Genomic DNA, 22025 nt, shown 5'->3' with positions numbered 1-22025 from the left:
CTAGATAAGATTAATACTAAAAATAAAATGTGATTTGAACGTACAAGCTATTTTTAGAAGAAGGGCATAAATCTAAAAGCAAAAAAATAAATCTATTTATATCTGCAATTTTACAATAGCATTATCCCTAAGACCGAAATATTCAAATAATACAGTTTTTCCTTCCATTTATATTATATGATAACACGCTTATTTTTTCACGGATCAGGAAAAGCAAAATAAGTTTAAGAATCAGCGAGTTGGAGTATTTTGCCGTGTAGGGGAGCCAAATCGCTTATGATTACGTTTAACGTCGCGCGCTCCGCTGCGATTTTGATATTGCCAACATTTGTTCATTTATACATTTATAATGTATGCTCGTGTTAAAGTAGACATGAGAGAAAGATTTAATCATATATTCGAATGAGAAAAAAAGAATTTATTCTGTATATAAAGTGCCAGTCAAACTCTTTCACTTACTGCTTAGGATGAAATAAGTATACGGCTGGTACTGTAACATTATAAAGCATACTTCTTGAATAATCGGTTTAGTAGATTTTTATAAGACAATATAGTCTTGTAAATAAACTATTCGAAATAAGTTTATAAAAATCAGTTCAGCAGACTTCGTAGATATTATAATTTTAAATTATCTAATTAATTTATTTATATAATTAAATTCCAAAACTTGAAATAAATATACCAATTTTATATATAAATACACCAAGAGTGCGACACGATTGAAGTAAAACTTATTTGCTACTGTACAAAGTAATAATTTTGAATAATGTTTATTAGTAATGGCACCACACGTGATGCACACATTAATTAGTGCCGACCATTATACATATTTATATAATGATAAATTATAAATTATATATTTATAATAGCATTAAAAATATGTATAATATTTGAACACAATAATGTAATTAAAGTCAAACTTCAAATATGACATGATGGTTTGTCATTGTAATTAGCATTTAGAAATGAACCTTTATTGGAGAAATGAAGAAATTGCTGATTAATAAATTCTTTAATATTTGTTCACACAGTGGATTATGTTAAACAACGCCTAAACAAATATTGTTTTTGCAACTTCACTCATGTAATTGTGTTTGAAGAACTTCATGTCATTAAAATTAACATACATTCATTGACTGCTCTTTGTTTATTTTTTTATTATTTTCAAGAAACAGGGTATGATAATCTTCTGATTCGGGTATTTTTTATTAAATCAAGATTAGTACTACTATGTAACTTTAAAATGTTCATTTATGCCGATTTCCTTGTTGGTAGCGGTACGCATACAAGGACAGATCTCTATTCACATACACGACGACTAATCACAATCGATCCGTATTGAAATGATTTAGTAATGCATTTCCGTTGCATTTGTACGGATTTTCACCCTAGTCGCGCATAAAAAAGTTTTACTTCAAATATATTTCAATATTACGAGAGATTATCATGCATTCAACGAAATTTTCAAAATATTACAGAAACCACATCATATTGTTTTAACGAATTTCCAAGTTAATAACAAACAAAATGTGTTGAATATTGCAAATAATATGTGAATAATACTAAAAATGTATGATTTCTTAGAGTCCTCGTATATTATTGTTTCAAAAGGACTCAGATTAGTAAGGTATTACTTCATGAAGTGTTTCCCTTCAAAGCTAGCTGAGTATATGCAAATAAACTAAACAAAGTTTCTAGGGCATAAACTAATATAAAACAAACCAAGAACTAAAGACCCAAAACTAGGAATCAGATGCGACCAACTAACTCAAGCAATTTCAAAGTTGTACGTGACACATCAAATAACTACATGAAAGTCTCCGTGACATTTTACATTTTTCTGTATTAATATAATGAGTTTGTAAAACTCTTAAAAAATAAGGAAAAATAATTAATAAAATTTAAAATTATCTAATTATATTATATAAGTTTATTCCAAAAACTGGAATCAAATATAGCAATTCTAATACAAAACATGTAGTTTATTATTATGAGAGATTATCAGGCATTGATTGATTAAGTAATCTGGTGAAAAGAACTATAACTTAGTGGACAATTTATCTTTTTTATACTTAATTATATAGGGTAGCTAGGATTAAAAAAAAAAAATATTTCTGAAGATTCTTTTGGAAAAGGTCTGTTACTATAGTTACCACTGTTGAAAATAGACTATAGTAATAGACGTTTTCCAAAAAATCTTAAAAATATTTACAAAATTAAAATTGTATCTATTGGACAATTTCAAAGTTGTACGTGACACATCAAATAAACTACATGAAAGTCTTCGTGACATTTTACATTTTTCTGTATTAATATAATGAGTTTGTAAAACTCTTAAAAATAAGGAAAAATAATTAATAAATTTAAAATTATCTAATTATATTATATAAGTTTATTCCAAAAACTGGAATCAAATATAGCAATTCTAATACAAAACATGTAGTTTATTATTATGAGAGATTATCAGGCATTGATTGATTAAGTAATCTGGTGAAAAGAACTATAACTTAGTGGACAATTTATCATTTTTATACTTAATTATATAGGGTAGCTAGGATTTAAAAAAAAAAAATATTTCTGAAGATTCTTTTGGAAAAGGTCTGTTACTATAGTTACCACTGTTGAAAATAGACTATAGTAACAGACGTTTTCCAAAAAAATCTTAAAAATATTTACAAAATTAAAATTGTATCTATTGGATATTGAACATTGTCTCTATTACAAACTTTGTATATTTTCTATGTTACAGTTATAATAATATTTAATTTAAGCTTGCATTGATTGAAAGAATTACTTAGAAACAAGTTAATATTAAAAATTGAGTAAATAATAACACGGGGTAAGTTGTCCCACCGATTTTTTTCTAAAAATCGATTAGTCGTGAAATAATGAACAACAGTTATGGAATTCTTATAACTTGATTCGATAGAGCAATAATTACAGCAACTTTATATCTTTATTTCGTAGAAAATTTCAAGATAGATTAATTAAAATAAAAGTTTTTCATAAGTTTACAACTTTTTCGACAAGCCCCCTCGCTGTCCCAACTATAACTTTTCTGATTCCATGAAAAATTGTTTAATATGTTTAATAAAAATTATTGAAATTAGTATTTTTGACGTCCGTAGAGCGAGTTATTGTAATTGTTCGAAGGTTTATGAATCTTAGACAAAATAAAGGTGTGTGTGTATGTGTGTATGTGCTTATGTTAATTTTTTGTCCACGCTTTAGGTGCACGGATCAACCGATTTGAATTATTCTTAAATTTTTACTGATCGAGACGTGCTAATTAGTTTTTGGAAAATACAGGCCTAGCTGTACCGGAGATACGCGACTAAGAATGCAGAAAATAGAAATGATGTATTTTGAGAGCACAGACTATTCGATTTGCATGATTCTTGAATCAATGAAATATGAGACATTCCTTCATTCCAGCTTTATTAGGATTTGTTTATTTACTTTTCGTATAAACATACCTATATAAATGTCGTCGTCCAATTTGTCTTATAAGCTCTTAAATTTGTCTATAAAGCACGAATAATGAAAGTTACATTATTTATAATAATCTATTGGAAAGCACTTAATATTCCTCGAGTATTTCATTACGGTACGGGAAGTTTCAGCAATTTGCCAAAGCACAATTTGTAGAAAGTATTCTTCGCATTATCAATGTAAAAAATTCCTGCACGCGCCCTATGTTCCATCCCGAAAGATTGCACGCAAAATCAATTTTATTGCAAGATAAGAAAAAATAGAAACGTGATTATTTTATAAAGAACAGATTCTGTCCTGGGTAACATTTGATGCGAAGGCAGAGTACGTAGAACGCCCCACGGGAAATTTGAGCGTCTATTAAATTTCATCCAGAAACTGTGACCGAGAATGAGGGGCTGCAAAGAGGAAGTTTGTTTTGAGGTGAGGTCGCTCTCACAATGCGACCTCTTCTCTCGGTCGCTTCCGTCATAAATTCGTCTCTTTCCAATTATGTGCCTGAGTTTTCCACGTTTTCCACAATTTGAACGAAAAGCGACTAGGCGGAAAATCGAGCATGGACAGGAATTAAAAAAGTTACTAGGCAGCAATGCTGCAAACCCTATGTTTTTTCTGGAAATGTCACAGTTGACTCAACTCATATCCAAAAAAACCCTCGAATTTGATAAAAATAAGTAATAGGTTTATATTCGGAAGTTACTTTTGAATAAAAAATAACTAATGTTTATTAAATATAGGTAATTTGTTATAAATAAATAAGTATATTATATTTATAATAAATATATAATAAGTGAATAAAATAAGTAATATATTATTATTATTATTATTATTATTATTAGTTGATATTTTTGGGTAATTTATCTATGGTGTATCCATATTAATAGCGTTTTTATATAAAATCTTCGGTAACAATTGCTTAAATTCTTTGATATATTGTGGATATATACATTTCCACAAGAGGAAATAATGCGTAAGCTCAAAAAATATTGATTTATTATTGTTAACAAATTCATGAAATATCTATTGGAAAATACTTAACTAATTAGAAATAATATTTAAGCATTCTGAACATCTTATATACGTAGTAGACACGCCGCTGGGTGTTGCAACTATCTTCTTGTTTATATTATATGATAATTATTGTTAGCAATCTCTGCTTAATGTTAATGAATGTGTAAAACAGATTGCAGAATAAATTAAATAAAAAAAAATCTGAACATCTTGGCAGCACATATAACGAAGGTAAAGCGGGGTACAAAGGTCTAATTTGATTTTGAGTATTTATATTATGAAAACCAAACCAACTACATCCAAACCATAAATATTAAACAAGTAACTATTTAAATATGTTCTGTAAAATTTCTAGCTTATTCATCATTCCAGTATTGTGTTTTTTTTTAATTTTGTCATCTGGTTCTTCTTACCTAGGCGGGGTGAAATGAGACAGCCAGGGTGCAAACAGGCCGATCTTATTTTTAATTTTGAAAGAATTTTACGAAGTAATAGCAACATTATTTAACTAATGCAAAATTTTTTTACAGATACACTATGTCTGTAACCTTGATCTGATATTTTGTCAAAAATACTTGTCATCAAAGTTGGTAACTATTTATTTCATTTATATTTTGTAAAATTGCCTTTTGCAACTTAATTTACATTTATATTCACTATTTTTTATTGTTTTGCACCTTTTGTAGGGTAAAGTTCAGTTATTCTATTTTATAACTCACCCTCTCATGTAAGCTTCTATAATAGTTATATAAAAACTGTTTAATCTAACTTAAAATACAATATATCTTATAAAACAATTAGATAAAGTTTACTTAAAAACAATATTAAGGTCTCGTGAACTAAGCAAAAATGCTCAAAACCAAAAAAACTATCAACAAAATAAAAGACTTTTGTTATGGATTTAAACATTGCCGTTAATCTCTCGATAGCGACTTTGTAAGAATCAAGGTTATGGCTGGTTATACATCTTTTTCCCTCTACTTTCAAATATTGTTGAAAAAAAATCTTCACTGTACATGTTTTCAAGATAGCGGCGGTGGACCTACTTGCCCACAAACCTTTAAACCTCGCTCTACTCTATATCAAATGGCATGATTTCAACTATTTAAACCAATTTCAAGAAGACTGAAGAAGAAGCTGCCCAAAGATAATATGGATGACCTTTAGAACTACCAGAACTTTATATAATCAGAATAGTAGAATCACTTGAACGATTCTCTAACTATCAATATAATATTAATGAGATTAACTTATATGTGTGTTTGAAAGTGTGTGTTTGTGTGCGAGAGAAAGACATAAGCTGATAGAATTGTCCTGTATTCTGATTGATATTAAAAATACAATTGAAAAAAATTGTAAAATGAATAAAGCATAAACTTATATGTCTATGCAATTTCATGAGATAACTGGACTAGAACGTAATTAAAGTATCTAAATAAAATAATGAAAAATCAAATATTAAAAAATGGAATAGAATAATAACTGAAAAACATACAAGTATTATCCTATTATATATATTCATATAATAGGAAAAAACAAATATTCCATATTATCAGTTAGATGTATTTATTCTTAAGCATGTGTATATCATTATATAAAAATGATATGTTGTATATTCAGAAGTTACTATATTATACTGAATTCGAAACTATATTTTTTTATTTTGCACTACTTCATAAGATTTTTTTGATATTATTATTGGCTTTAAAACTTTATATGCTGTTTGATCCTTACAATCTACAAGTTTGGGTGGAATGCTATTGTTTGTGTAGTAGAATCATTAAAAAAAAACACAAATCAGAACATTCAATAAATAGAGAAACGTGAAGCAAGTTTATCTAAAATGTTATGAAAATATTGAGCAAAATATCAGAAGCTATACTCCCCCGCACTTGCTAACATATTCTGTGAAATGACATCGAGTCGGTTTGATTTGTCGCTAGACAAATACTAAAACGCCAGAGAAGTGCTGCGATTTTGAGTGTCGTCATAGAATTGTCTAGACAATTTCTAGGAATGTACAATAGGAGGCAAAATGGAAATAGAAGTTCAAGCAGTGTTTTATTCAACATTTAGCTATTCAATATTGCTTTAATAATTCGGCGGTAAAGTTGAGGTTTAATTAAACGATGCGTATGCGACGAATATGCATAATGAGAAATTTAAATTATCAATCGATAGTCAGAAAGTAAAATATTAATGGTTAATTCAAATTTTTTTTTTTTTTTTGTTACGATTTATTTTTGTTAATCAAGACTTTAATGTCTTATTTACAAAGTTAATTCAAATGATATTAATTTTTTTCTGAATTTTTATAATAATCGTAAGTCAACTGAAAAACTCTAAATTATAATGCAGTTTTTACACTATTGGCATATTTTAGTTCTTATGTTAAATTTGTCAGTGTGTGATGATTATGAAGCGCATCCAGAGCTATAGGTATGAAGCTCTAAATCAATATACTTCATTATATATATATATATATATATATATATATATATATATATATATATATATATATATATATATATATATATATATATATATACATATATATATATATATATATATATAAGTATGTGTAAGTATATAGAAATTTCTTACCTTGAAGACTTCCCAAGTTGCGCTAAAAGGCAAAACCGCGATGCCGACCATCAAATCGGCGACTGCAAGTGACACTATGAACAAGTTGGTCACACTGCGCAGTTTGCTGGAGCAGAACACGGCTGCTATCACCAGACAATTTCCCAGGATCACCAGCTGGAAAAGAGGAAATTGATATTTTAATAAATATATATTTATGTACATTTTTCATATAAACAATATTATATTTTAGTATAATATTATATTAGGGAGATATCCATTTTTACATTAAAAGATAGATCAAAATATGTTTCCCATTGAAAATTAGCGCACTGCGGTGTGAAATGGAAATGGGAAAAACTTTCACAATACTTCCTTTCCCTGAATCGATTTGGAGTTTATTAACTCAGCTCACGGACCTGCTTTATTTAGGTCGTACTACCCTTTATTATTATATTTTAGTACATTGTTTTTATTAATTTGAACTTGTTATCATATTGGCTTATTACTCAACTTTATGTATTGTTACTATGTAGTGTTACCATTGTTAATAAATTAATCTGCATTTAATTGTTCGATAGTATGACTGTCACTTTTCTCTAAAATTTGTTTCCTCAAAAAATAAAAAAAAATCTCTAAATCTACCAATTTCCATAAAAGATTATAAAATTACACTATTTCAAAATAAACCGATCTATAAATGGCAGATAATAATCAACAAGAGTAAGTCCAATCATATAACGTTTATGGTTTGCACTTTTTGACCAGGTAATACCAAGTAAATACTAGTGATGTGCCGACTCGAAAAATTCCCGATTCGAATGATTCGAATCAGAAAAAAACCTGATTCGAATCATGATTCGAATCAACTCGAATCAAGTATATATAAGGACAAAAAAAAATCATGGATGTATTAATTTAGTAAAAGTGATCCAAATTTATAATCAAAATTGTCAGTTTAACCAATATAACCGACAAAGTAGAAATTGTAAACATAAATCACTATCAAAAAGTATATTCTGAAAATTATTAAAAATGATGTAATTTTGAGGACGGCTAAAACATATCTTCAAATTAATTTACAATAATAGATTACCAAACAATTGTGCATCACTAAAGCATATAAAATAATATTTCGAATCATGGGTCGATTGTTTATTTTACTATGTAATCAGTAAAGGATCGCATCTAAACTGAGGGCTGAAAGTTAATTTTATTAATGTGAATTTGCCATTACTTACATAATCAGAAGTTAACATATTATTTACTGACTTTCTGGTGTTTAGTAATTGTTTCAAAAGAGAATTATATTGAAAGATTCCCGAAACTCGTTTCATAATTTCGAGTGGTTTATTCTGATAACATTTAAAATCTAAAACAATTATTATCAAAATTGGGTATTGATATTTCACGAACAAAATCGCTCTCAGCTCTCCGTAAAATAAATAAACATGCAAGAACGACGACGCATTGTATCGCCCATACGGTTAACTCATATCGCTCGAACGGCTTGAAGTCGGGATGATTCGAATCAGAATTGAAGTCGGAATAACTCGTAACGCCGCTTGATTCGGTTTGGCTCATGAAGTCGGAACAACTCATATCGCCGCTTGATTCGAGTTGGCTCATATGAAGTCGGAACAACTCATATCGCCGCTTAATTCGGTTTGAGTCATGAAGTCGGAATAACTCATATCGCCGCTTGATTCGGTTTGAGTCATATGAAGTCGGATGATATAGTTAGTCGATGAATGCGGTTAAAGTCACACAAAGACGATTGGAGTTGGCTGATACATTTAAGTATATTAAAGTCGGGTGGCTCGCATGATTTAATTCATTATTTATTTTTTATATTTATGATATTTATTTTTTATATTATTATAATATTGAATTAAATCAAAACATTTTTTTATATTTATATTTATGAAAAATTTTATATTTATAAAAAATTTGTGTTAATACATATTTTATCACAGTAAATATTTTGCGGCTTGATGCGAGTTGATTCGAATCATGTAAAATCCGATTCGAATCAAGTCGTTAAAGGCTTGATTCGAATGATTCGAATCACTTGATTCGACTTGGCACATCACTAGTAAATACCATGTACTAATTATGTTAAATACCTAGGTATGCAACTAGACTCCAGACTAACAAGGAAACGTCACATCACAACATACATCAAAACTATCAGATGCAGAGTTAGGTGACTATTGGCTCGCATTGATATAAATTAGCACTCAAAAACAAAATTTTGATTAAAAAAAAACAATAGTAACTTCTAAGCGCAAAATAAGTGCTCAATCATAAAACAAACTCTGACGTCACTTGCTGAGCGAACATTGCCGACGACTATCGCGGACTCTCACGATTGATTAAAAATCTCTTTTATCTTTGAGCACCATATACAACGGAAAACATATGAGAATTAGCAGTCCATGTAGTGTAATGTCTCTGGGTATAGATCATTATAGCTAATCTAATGTGTCATTGCTGCAGTGGCCCAAAAAAACTTTTTAACCCTTTCCACTCGGATGCCGCCGGCGGCAAAATATATGTACATCTCAAAATCCGCGAGTGAAACTTTGCATGATGATCGGAATATGCTATATATCAAAGACTTTACAAAAAAAAACAATTTACTGATCACAAATTAGAAAATCACCCCAATTCTCCGTTGCCGTTATACAATAATATAAAAGCCTCAAATAATTATGGCCGATTAACTTGATACAGAATTAAATTGAATCTAATAATAATTACTTACTGGGGTAACTACTATCTGCAATCAAATTAATATAAATCAAACTCATTGTAAGGAATTAAAAAAAAATATTTCAAAAAATTGTCATTTTACAGTTCACAAAGACTAGTAGCTACTTTCAAATGATATAATGATATATAAGAAGAACTATAGAGGGAGATTGTGAGGGAAAAAAATCTCCCTCCCAATCAATTTATAATATTATTGACAAAGAAAAGGATGTATTTTGCACTATACCATTATATACAAGCAAATAAAATAAAAGTGTAAAAATTAATTATAAAATGTATGATGACTAATGTACATGTATACAAAGTCAACAAATAAACAATAAAAAAAATATGGTGAAATATTTTTTCAAGTTATTATGAATTTCTGATGTATTTCTAGAAAGAACCTTGTGAAACACAGTTTAAATTTCCCGGGAATAAGTTATAGAAATCGAAAAAAATCTAAAATTAAATTTTTGCATATCTTCACGTATGAAAGATTTCTGAACAACTTGACATATTATAGAAATAAGTTGATGTATGTGTGTGCATGTGTGTATGTTTGGATACAATTTTTTGTTTACGATATCGGGAGCACGGACCAACCGATTTAAACGATTCAAACAATATTCGATTCCCATTCTGTTTAGATTTTGGAAAAAGCAGGTCTAGCCGCTTTTGAGATACCGAGCAAAAGGTGAAAAAAAAACAGCTTCTGAAAGAGAAGCTCATCCGATTACAATGATTCAACAAACATTCAATTCGAGTCGATTGGGTGAATAAACGATTACATTTTTGCGAATGCAGGTCTAGAAGTTTCGGATATACAGATTAAAAAGTGCAAAAAACTGCAGTTTTTGAGAGACGTCGTTCTCCGATTAGAGTAACTCAAAGAGCGTACTGCTTGTGTTGGCGGTATTTTTTATTACATCCATTCTTGTAGATTAACATAGGCCATCGTTCAAAATATGAGAATTCATATTACATTAGATTTATAATATACGAGGAAGAAATTTACAGTATTTATAATATTTATTTTAAAATATTTAAAAAAAATTGCTATTACTTATTGATATTTTTTTCATTATTAATTATTTATATTTTGCAAATGTTTTATTACTATGCGGAAAGTGCCTGCAATTTGTGTTACAATATGGATTTGATGCACGTTTTTGAAATGTCTATATTTTGTAGCGTTTAATTTAGTATTTTATAGAATTCTATTCCAATATTATGTTATTCAAAAATATAATTAAAAATCGGATTCAAAACATTTTTATTACACTTCTTTTATTCTGGTTGAAGTAGAACTCAGCTCACCCACCTGTTTTCTGGCGGAGCACCCATTACTACTATTATTATTATTATAGGTTGTTTTATGTGAAAACAGCTTTAACGTTAAGAATCTCGCTCTGGGTGGTGTTATAAGGACATGAAATACGAAATACACAAAATAGAATGAAATAGTAGCGATGGTTTATGCGACCTGATGGTTTATGAGCTGCTCATTTCGTGCCTACCAGGAGCACGACCATAATTCAAAGAAGAGAAGCGCTCTGTGTCACGAAAACGCCGTTCGTTTTGTTTCAGTTTTAACGTTTTAACAAAACAGAGTGTTACTACATGACACAGAAATGGGGAAATAAAAACATAATAAACGATTCATATAATTAATAATTTTTGATAAAAGATTTGTGCTATAAATATAATAGTAAAGTGTGTACACGCACGATAGCATCGATTCATATGGAGCGATTCCAATAGCATAAACAAAGTTTTTAAATCTATAAATGTTCTTGATAACAATATATTTTTAATATATATTATTATCAATATAACTTATTATCTGTGGTAGCGAGTAGATTGAAGTTCAGAAACCAGTAAAGTTGAGAAGTTTTAACAACAATATTTGAAAGTAGAGGGCAAAATATTTATAACTGGAGATCAGGAATATGTGAAGATCCACAAAAAAAGTATTTTTGTTTGTGGCTAGTTTTTTTAGTTGTGAGCATTGTTGTTTAGTTTACGAAATCTTAATATAATTCTTAAGTCTACGTTAATTAAATGTTTTATAAAATGTAATTGTTATTTTTTAGTTAGGTTCAATAGTTTTTTATATAAAGAAACTGTCTTTAACATTTCACATGTGGGTGGGGAAATAGGTGCAAATAAACCTCTGTTCTGGCAGAGATGTTAACAGCAATAGTCAACTAAGTTAAAAAAAATAAATAGTTATTCAAATCAGCACAACAGCTTAAAGAACTAATGGGTTCTGATTGCTGTTCAAAAATTTAAAAAAAAACGTAGAATCCCTTCAAAATGAATAACAACTAGTTGTGTATGACTTCGTGCCTTAAGACAAATTGCTGGAACTTTCCGTACCGTAACGAAATGTTCGAGGAATATTGATTGTTTTCAATTAGACTGTTATAAATAAATACTGTAACATTGTCTAATATTTAAAAGAATTATATAAACTGAACTGCAAAATTAAAATTATTTGTTTGAAGTATATTGGAACTTTAGTCAGAATTAAAAATAAAATCTGAATTATTTTGGACAAAAAAAATTGCTCGAACAAAAATTGAAAAAAAATTGCGACATTTTTTTACAAAATCAATTATTTTGGTAAGACAAGCAAAAAGTTATTTGAATCATTCAAATCGGACGCTTAGTTCTCTCAAAAACTGCAATTTTTTGCACATTTAGTTCTGTATCTTCGAAATGGCTAGGCCTGTCTTTGCCAAAAACTGATAACCAGTTCTCCCAATTATTACTAATTGAATGGTTTTTAGATCATTCAAATCGGATACTCCGTTCTCTCAAAAACTCAATTTTTATTTTCTGCACTATTTGCTCTTTATCTTCGTAATTGCTGGACGTGTCTTTACCAAAAACTAATCAGCACATCTCCCTATCAATAGAAATCGAATGTTTTTTGAACCATTGAAATCGGTTGATCCGTGCTCCCGAAAACGAGACCAAAAAATTGTATCCATAGATACATACATACATACATACATACACACACACATTCATTTCTTCTGAGGTATGCCAAAATGTTCAGAAACCTTCAAAACGTCGAGAAATGCAAAAATTTACAATTTCGATTTTTGGACGATTACAATAACTTACCCTACGAGAAGTTAACGTCTTACTAGATAATAATGAGTATTTATTTGAATTTATTATATAATAATAAATCTAAAATTTTGTTTAATTTGATCCAAAACTATTATTTTTCATTTTTATAACATTTGCAATTTTAGAGTATATGTAGTTGCTAAAATATGTGTATGTGAGTATATTCTGGAATATGCAATTTGTACAAATATGCATGTTTTTTTTTCTTATAATGAATAGATTGAAAGATAAATGAGAAAATAAAGAAAAATAATAAAAAAAGGTTCAATAATCATATAAATAGTTATTAGAAAGCAAAGGCAAATCGTTAGACAAATAAATACCCTGCTATACCTGATTTAACAATAATATGAACCAACGATTGCGAACAGATGTGATCAATATAAGTCTTCACACAAATTATGTTTATCATTTATTTTCTTCAAGAAAATATATCCTTCGCATCTCCTATAACTTTCACAGTTTCAAAACAAAAAATAACGGATATCTACTATCTTTTGCCATTTATATAACAAGGAAACTTGAAACCGTTCAGCACATAATGTTCTCAACTTTACAACTTTAAACACAAACTGGAAAGCACATAATTTGTAACTTTACCACTGAGAATCGCAGTTATGATCGCGCAAAAACTATTTTTAGTAAAATGTGCGTACGATATGTAAAAATAAACTGCAATTTACCGCCAGAATCTCCCGAGCGGCAGTTCATAAACTAGGTGCAATTTATTAAGAAGAGAGTGCATGTTGCAGTTACCAAGCTTTCAAGATAGTCATAGATTTAGAAGTTTAGAATAAAGGACAAAGTAAAGGATTTACTCGAATATGCGTTCCAAATGAGTAAAAATTATATTAGGATCTAGAAGTATGGCTAGACATATAAAAACAGAATCTGACAAACGATTACAATATTTTTGTTTATGCTCTTTAATTGCCAATCCAAAATAACCGATATTTTGGTTATAGTTTGAATTAAATCAATAAATTTGCTCAAATATATGTGTTATATGAATGTATGTATGAAGAGAGGTACATAAATTTTCTTACGATGAATAAAAATCACTTGGATAATTTAATTCACTGAATTGCTTTATGGGAAAGTACAAATATACTTAACATACATTTTAATAATTTAGTGAAAATGACCACGTTTTTAAACTTGGTAAAAACATTATTGTAATGAGATGATAACGTATGTACTAAGATTAGATCAATTTTTAACTTCCCGCAGGGTAAGTTATAGTAATGATTCAAAAATCGAAAATGAAAATTTTTGCATATCTTCACGTTTCAGAGGTTTCTGAACATTTTGGCATACCTCATAAAAAATTGTCGTGTGTGTGTGTATGCCCACAATTTTTCGTCCATGTTTTGGGCATCACGGATCAACCGATTTGAATGTTTTAAAAAACACTCGATTTATATTGATAGGGAGATGTGCTAATTAGTTTTTGGCAAAGACAGGTCCGAAAATACGGAGCAGAAAATATAAAACGAGGTTTTAAGGGAACGGAGCAGTTTGTATTGATGGAGATAATTGATGATTAGTATTTAGCAGAGGCAGGTCCAGCCATTTCAGAGATACGGAGCTTAATGTGCAAAAAGTGGCAGTTTTTGATAGAACTAAGAATCCGATTTGGATGATTCATAAAACATTTTGCTTGTGTTGACACAACAATTGTTTTTGGAAAAAAAATCAAACTATTTTTTTAAACTAATTTGCCTTAAGGCACGATGCCATTCACCACAAGTTTCCTTCTACTTTAATGTAAGTAGCCAATAGATTTGTCCAAACTATGTTTATATACTAAAGAAATCATTCACAAGCTTTATCAAAAATTTTCTACATTCACGTATTTCTTTTGTCAAAAAATTACACAAATAAATACATAAATTTTTTAATAAATTTACATGATATAAATTCATATATTCAAACGCTATGAATCTCTAATCTTCATATAATATATGATTTTGATGTCGCTTATTAAAAATATTAACAATAATTATATTTTTTAAAAAAAATTGTTATCATTATTTTTGCTGTTATGCGTATGTATGCATGAAGGGAGGTACATATATTTTTTAAGATGAATTGATTTATTAAAAAGTAGAAATTTTTTTATATAAAAATAAGTAATTTAGTGAAAATGACCATATTTTTAAACTTACTAAAAACATTAATATAATGACATGATAATCGATAGAATCGTATGCATTAGAAGATAATCATTCTGCTTCTGCTTTTGTATAAGTAGCCAATAGATTAGTCCTAACTATGTTAATATAGTTTAGAAATCATTCACAAGCTCTATCAATTTTTTCCTACATTCACGTATTTCTTATGACAAAAAATTAGACAAGTGTATAAAATCTTTAACTAGATGAAGATCCCAATTGCCAAGGCAAGTTGCTTAACTTTCCGACTATCAGAACTTAGCTTAGATTTTGCTATTTAGATAAAAAATCACTTTTTATTTATAAAAAACTTCCGCTTTTACTAAAAACAATGTCAATACGATTTGTCATTACGATACTGATGTTTCAAACTTGATATTGATGTTTCAAACATGTAATTGAATAAATTATAGTGCACATAAAAGAGTTTGTATGTTCTGAAAGCGTGGCTTCTACATAATTCGCGATTATTCTAAAATATAATGAATTTATATCATTTATAATCAATTGGAAATCGCATTAATTAGATTTTAGTAAAAAGTAAAATGTTGATATTTGAAATGAACATTTGAAAACTTTATATAAAAAGCTATTAATCTGAACCCATGCTGATTATTTACACGTATCGAGAGTTCATGCATAACCTTCCGCTTATCCGAAAGATACAGATTTTAAGGGGTGGCCTGCTTGAGAGGCTCAAATAAAATCGATCTTTTTTTTACAAAAATGTCTACCAAAACTAGCCAAGAACACATCCCTAAATTTTCAAAAGCAAATTCAAATTATTTTCGGAATTCTACACTTTTCAAAAAATAAAAAGTGAAATTTTGTATAAAAAAAACATGATATTTTTTCAAGTTGCAAAAAATTGGTGAATTTCTCATTTTTTTCTAGATTTTTTGAGTTCAACTAGAAGATATATTGAAAATATATATTATACTATTATTTTACTAGCGCCCCCCCCCCTATAATTTTAACCAGTTTATCATTAAAATTATACAAAAATTTGCATTAATTTTTTAAAATTACTTTTTAATTATTCTGCGTTTAGTACACAAAAAACTAGACATATGTAAGCTAAAAGCGCAAAAATACATTGATTTTAAAATTATGCTGTAGATCAAGGCAATTCACGGATGCTCATAATCAAATGTTTGTGCCTTCTATTGCTTTACAGCACATCCAAAAAAATTTTTGAATAAATTTTAAATTATTTCAAATTTTCAATTATTTCTAACGCATGCGTAATATTACTAGTTGGGTTTTGAAACATTTTATTTATTTATTTTGGGGATTTGTTCTATGCAATTTATTCTATTGAGCAAATCAGAGATTAAAAAAAATTCTAGCCTTTCATTATTAAACTTCGTGCTGGATCACTTTAATTTAATTTTTCATTATTTAAAATATCCAAAATGGCATCGTAAACTTCTCCTAATTGATATCGTAAGAGCCGAATTGTATGCATTCATCTTTACTTTCCCATTTATTGTTTTAAAAAGAAATGTTTAGCGTATTTTAAAAATATTGTCCAAAGATTAGTAAATGATGCAAGGAAAGTATATATTTATTGAATCATATAGAAAAAATTATATCATAAATTTCATATCCAAATCTGGTTTAGGCGCCATATACGGGGTGTGCCCGCATTTTTAGCATGCATTGCATTTAATGTAGGACTGGCCCTGTCTGCATCTTTCCCGCCAAATGCACCCTCGCGGCGCATCGGCAAATTGCTTGTACCCGGCATATTATGACATATTCTAATAAAAAAAATTGAGAAGAATATTGAAATATATAACAACAAAACCTGAGCGTTTTGTTTCAATTAAATATTTATTTCCTTCCCTAAAAATTCCTCAAAAAAGCGATTTTTTTAAGCCTCTAGAGCAGGCTCTTCCCCTTATACTTATGTGTATTCACAGGAGCCTCTTACTTTTATACTTCTATTTGATGTTTTTGGTGTTTTTACAATGCTGAATTATCAATATTATTTTTATAATGTAGCAAAATATAAATCTTTGCTTTATTTGCTTGACGCGTAGCAATGATGTTGTCCATGTATCTGTCAGACCGGCTGGGTCGATTACATTTAGTAATTTTAGTGTTTGCTCCATTTTTTGTAATATCATGAACTTTTCAATTCAATAAAAGCAATCTATAATTTATCATGTCTTCGGTATTTATTGGTCTACACATGATGTGAATTTGTACTAACCTGGAGTTTGTTGCGCGTTTCTTATACAACGCAACAGCCCATTTGTATGTCAAACCCAAGTTTATTATAACGCGATTAAATATCACACTGTACGCACTCACCGCGTTGTAAGAAAATTGACTGTATACCAACAATTAATAAATCAAATCGAGAACTTACTATTTTATTTGCAAATATTTTCGTTAAAATCACACACACAAACACAAACACGCGCGGCGACCATCGACTCAAACAAAAGGGCACTGGGCAGAATTAACACGACGACGACCGATGACCGACGACGGAGGAACGACAACCTTCCGCTTCAAGTGCTGCCCGATAACTCATTTTGCATTATTTTTGACGATTTATTGACCCTATCTAAGTATTGCCATATTTGGACATAAATCCAATGTATGACGTCACCGCACAAAAGGCGCTATTTATGAATTGAACGCATAATATTGCATTCAAAAAGAAAATTGATGAAATAAATAATATATTAAACTTTGCGCAACGACTTTATTTAAAATTAATAAGCTAGTTGTAGGTAAGTGTCATTTTTTCTTTATAATAAATAATAAAAACTGTTTGAAAGTGGCATTTAGCCTTAAGGCAACTTGCATGAACTTCTCGAAATGTGTAATAAATGATGACTTAATAAACCGAAATTGTGATTTAGATATTTAGATATTTAGATAAAATTTTTAACTATTTATTTCGAAAATAAAGTTAACATAAAATCTAAACAATGCGATTTCCAATAGAATTTTCTCAAACATATTAAATTATCTGTAATTATATTAATTATACTGCACAGACACGTGCTTGTATGTCCTAAAATTGTAGTTTATTATTTTAAATTTTAATAAGTTGATAATGTTTGACTCATCACATCACAAAAGCAATTTTAGACACAAGTTTTGACTATAAAATTTATTCAAATTTTGATGAATTTCTAAAATTCAACTACTTACCGGGAGAAACGTAAAATTTTAGTATGTATGCAGGAGAAAGAAGAAGTACAAAGTTTCATCAAAAATTTTTGTTAACCGTCAATAGCGGAGAAACGGCTCAGACGATCTTTGTCCAAAGCTAATCAACACGACTCCCAAATAATATTTTTTGAATAGTTTTTGAATTTTTAAAATTGATTCTGAATTTTTGGCTAAAACATGGACGGAAATATTTTCACTTTTCTGCTAATTAGAAAAAAAAACGGCTCAGCCGTTCGCAACAAAAATCTAACGTCAACGACTTTGTTGACGTTGGAAACATCGATGAAAGATCTAATTTTAACAATCGTCAGGAAAACGCTACTGATTTTTTCATATATTGATGCATTTTTAACATTAAACTATTTGTAATAGGACCGTAATATTTTAGTGTGTTTTATAATACTGTGATATCTATCTGCAAAAAAAGTTTCATGAAAACCGGTAAAAGATTTTTTTTTGAAGTAGATTTGTAGATTTTTTTCAACCTTTATATTTTTCCAACTAATCGGTATCATTCCCAACCAATATCTTTCGAACGATTTGTGATTTTTTAAAATCGATACAGTATTGTGATTTAAAACGCAAACAAAAAGTTTTACAATACTATTCAAATTACAAAGAAACGGCATGGCCGATCGTCGCACAAAACTGAGAAACGATAAATTTCATCGAGATACATCAAATGGCTTTTAAATTTTTGATATCGGCTCAGGCGTTTTAGAGTTAACGCCGATAAAATGTCTAATTTTGACAAACGTAGTTTATGTTGATTTATGATAAAAGAATTTATTATAGAAAACATTATATATTTTAATTGTAATAATTATTGTTTGCATTGATATATAAATAATTATATTACTTAGAAAAAAGTTTTTTTGTAAAAAAAAGGAAGAATTTTTTTGCCATTACTATCTGCCTTAGTGGACCCACTACACAAGGTAAGTTGAAACAACTCCCTTTTTTGGAAAACAATTAATTGTGCAGTGTTGAACTACCGTTGTGCAATAATTTGGACTTGCTTTGGTAGAGGAATAGTTACAGAAAATATTCATTTTTATTTCGTAGAAGTATAAACAGTAAATTTCAAGACATATTAGTTTTTACACAAAACTGTTACAACCAGACCCTAGCTCCTCTATACATACAGAATGGAAATAACTTACCAAATCAATGGTCAGCAAAACCGTGAGACTTGCCAAGGAAGAAGGACTCAGCCAGTCCACATTTTCAATTTGAGGACATTCAGTCCCATCATGGTTATACAACGTTGTCGAATTTCCGTGTCCTGTGGTAATGGTTGACCCAGATAAGGAAGTCCCATAACTTAGCCTGATTGTTGTCGTGTTAATGTACTCCGAGGCATTCATAATTAGAACTTTTTCTTTAATTTATAGACATAATTTTTATTAATGCGACATCAAGCCAAAATCGAGGAGGGAACTGATTTATATTTAAAGCATCTTTAGTATACTTTTCTTTAATATGTTTGTTAGGCATATCTTGTATAATATTTTATATACTTTAACATATTTAACACTTAGTTTTGGTTTTACTTGTTGGTGAGTTTTAAAATCCATATTTTTTGTATAGGTTGAGCACACTAATATGAACATATAATATCACATATATAAATATTAGACACACTTTATTTTTATATATTCTACACCATTATTATCATGTTATACTTTAATTATATTTGCTTTAATAAATCCATAGTTTGCTCCAAATTAAACACTTCCATCACAATACCATAAAATTTTTATCACTCCTTTTATAAAAAAGTTTATTTGCCAAAACATTTATTTTTATAGCTCAATTAATTCGCATCAAATATTAATTTGTTACCGCATATTTTAACTCCAATAGTGTTTTGGGTTTCAATAAACAGCAGTCTATAGTTAATTTAAACAATTAGCAAAGTCAGTCGAGCAATAATAGAATTTCAGATTTACATGATTGGTTAATTCAATTATGAAAATTTAATTGGATTGTAGAAATACTACAATATGGTATTTGTATTTCAAAAACAACGCGATAGCTTTTAGAGTAATACATTTATATGCAATAATTTTTTCACAATTATTAGAAGAATTACTTTATTTATATATTTTATTCATTACCACATATTAATTTTTATCTATATTTATGTGTACAATACTTTTAATAATTTCACAAATACAATTGAAATATTTTCTCTGTAAATCTTTGTCACACAAATTATTTTTTATATTATTGTTAAATAAATATATTAAAACTAGTATCACATAAAATTTTATATTTCGTAATGCTCAAAATATTTATATCGAGCAGTATTTCTATACAGATTTAGAATATCCTTTACCAAATTTGCTATAACGTTTCACGTTTTAGTTAAATTTATTATAATACATTAAAATAGTTTAAACTACGTTTTTTATATTTATAATATTTTTGTTTGGTAATTTATCACATCAATATAAATATATATTACATACTATGTTTATAACAGTCTTAATATTATATTTTTTCAAACATTTATTTGACTAGAGTTTGTTTGCACTTTTACTGGGTTCCGTAAAAATCATGTTTTTACACAATCTCATATAAACATATCATTTAGTAAAAAAGAAACTAATTCACTTATAAAATTTAATCACATAAACGAGATTGTTTTTGTAGGTAATTTAATTCATTCGTGTTTTTGGCTATTATCTTTACCATTAGAACATTTATTATATTTCCGAGGCAAATATAATTCAACTCTCTTTCCGAATAACTTAACTTATCCATAATATTGTTTATTAACGCATATTTAGCTAAAATATTATATTTATTATATATTAGCACAAACTTTAATTATTTTCATGCCTCACTCAAGTACTCTAATAGTCAGCAGTTTCTACGTGCTACTCCATCTGAAAATATAAAAAAAATTCATATTATTTTCAAATATAAATTATTTTGTCTTCGTTTGAATATTAACCTTGTTTAATTAATTTTTAAAATAATTAATTTAAATAATTCAACAAAAATAACTTTTACTTATTAATTAACTATTATGCTTATAATACTAACATAGTCTTGTTACTTTAATTTAAATTTAATACCTTAATCATAGAAATTTTCATTTCATAAAATCTAACAAGAGTAACGTTGGCACTAAAACAAAGATTATTATAGATTATACACAGAAATAAAAAAAAAACAAGGAATGTGTTAGAAAAATGAAATGGTTTGGGCAATTGCAGTATTTCTATTTAATATCACTATGCTAAACTAATTAGGTTTATTAGGAAATATTGAATTGTTTGAAGCTTTCATGTTGTTGGGGTAAAAACGACCAATGAAAAATAGCAAACAAATAGATCAAGTTAAAGAAATGCTAGAAATAAATTAAATTATTAGTCATTTCTTCTCTGCTGTTTATTACTGTTTTTCATGAGATACCTGATCATTTATTTCGCATTAGTTAAATAATTTAGCTTTTATTTCGAAAATTATTTTATAATTTAAAGTAAGGCACTGTTTGCCTAATTGCTATATCTTTAGGATAAAAAGGTCTCAGGTGACAGATTTTAAGAGAATAGTAAAAATGAAACATATTTATTAAATTAGGAATTATTGGGAAATTGTATTGTACATAGTTCGATTATAGTTTGTTTAAAACTCGTAAACTGTTGTAATTTAGTTCAT

General features: G+C 28.3%; 1 protein-coding gene across 1 annotated transcript in view; it reads right to left on the bottom strand.

Annotated features, from left to right (window-relative positions):
- LOC113373913 (octopamine receptor Oamb-like) overlaps positions 1-19720 on the bottom strand; it is a 247040-nt gene extending 227320 nt beyond the window's left edge. The window contains exons 1-2 of the mRNA XM_026614180.1: positions 19517-19720; positions 7108-7263 (exon numbers count right to left, since the gene is read on the bottom strand). Of these exons, the coding sequence (XP_026469965.1) occupies positions 7108-7263; positions 19517-19720 (360 nt within the window). The remainder of the gene's footprint in view (positions 1-7107; positions 7264-19516) is intronic.
- Positions 19721-22025: the final 2305 nt, after the last annotated feature.

Source organism: Ctenocephalides felis, unplaced genomic scaffold, assembly GCF_003426905.1.
Source record: "Ctenocephalides felis isolate EL2017-DRISC unplaced genomic scaffold, ASM342690v1 CF-g0.4_SCAFFOLD_01604, whole genome shotgun sequence".
Lineage (NCBI taxonomy): Eukaryota > Metazoa > Arthropoda > Insecta > Siphonaptera > Pulicidae > Ctenocephalides > Ctenocephalides felis.
This window is presented reverse-complemented; position numbering and strand designations above follow the sequence as displayed.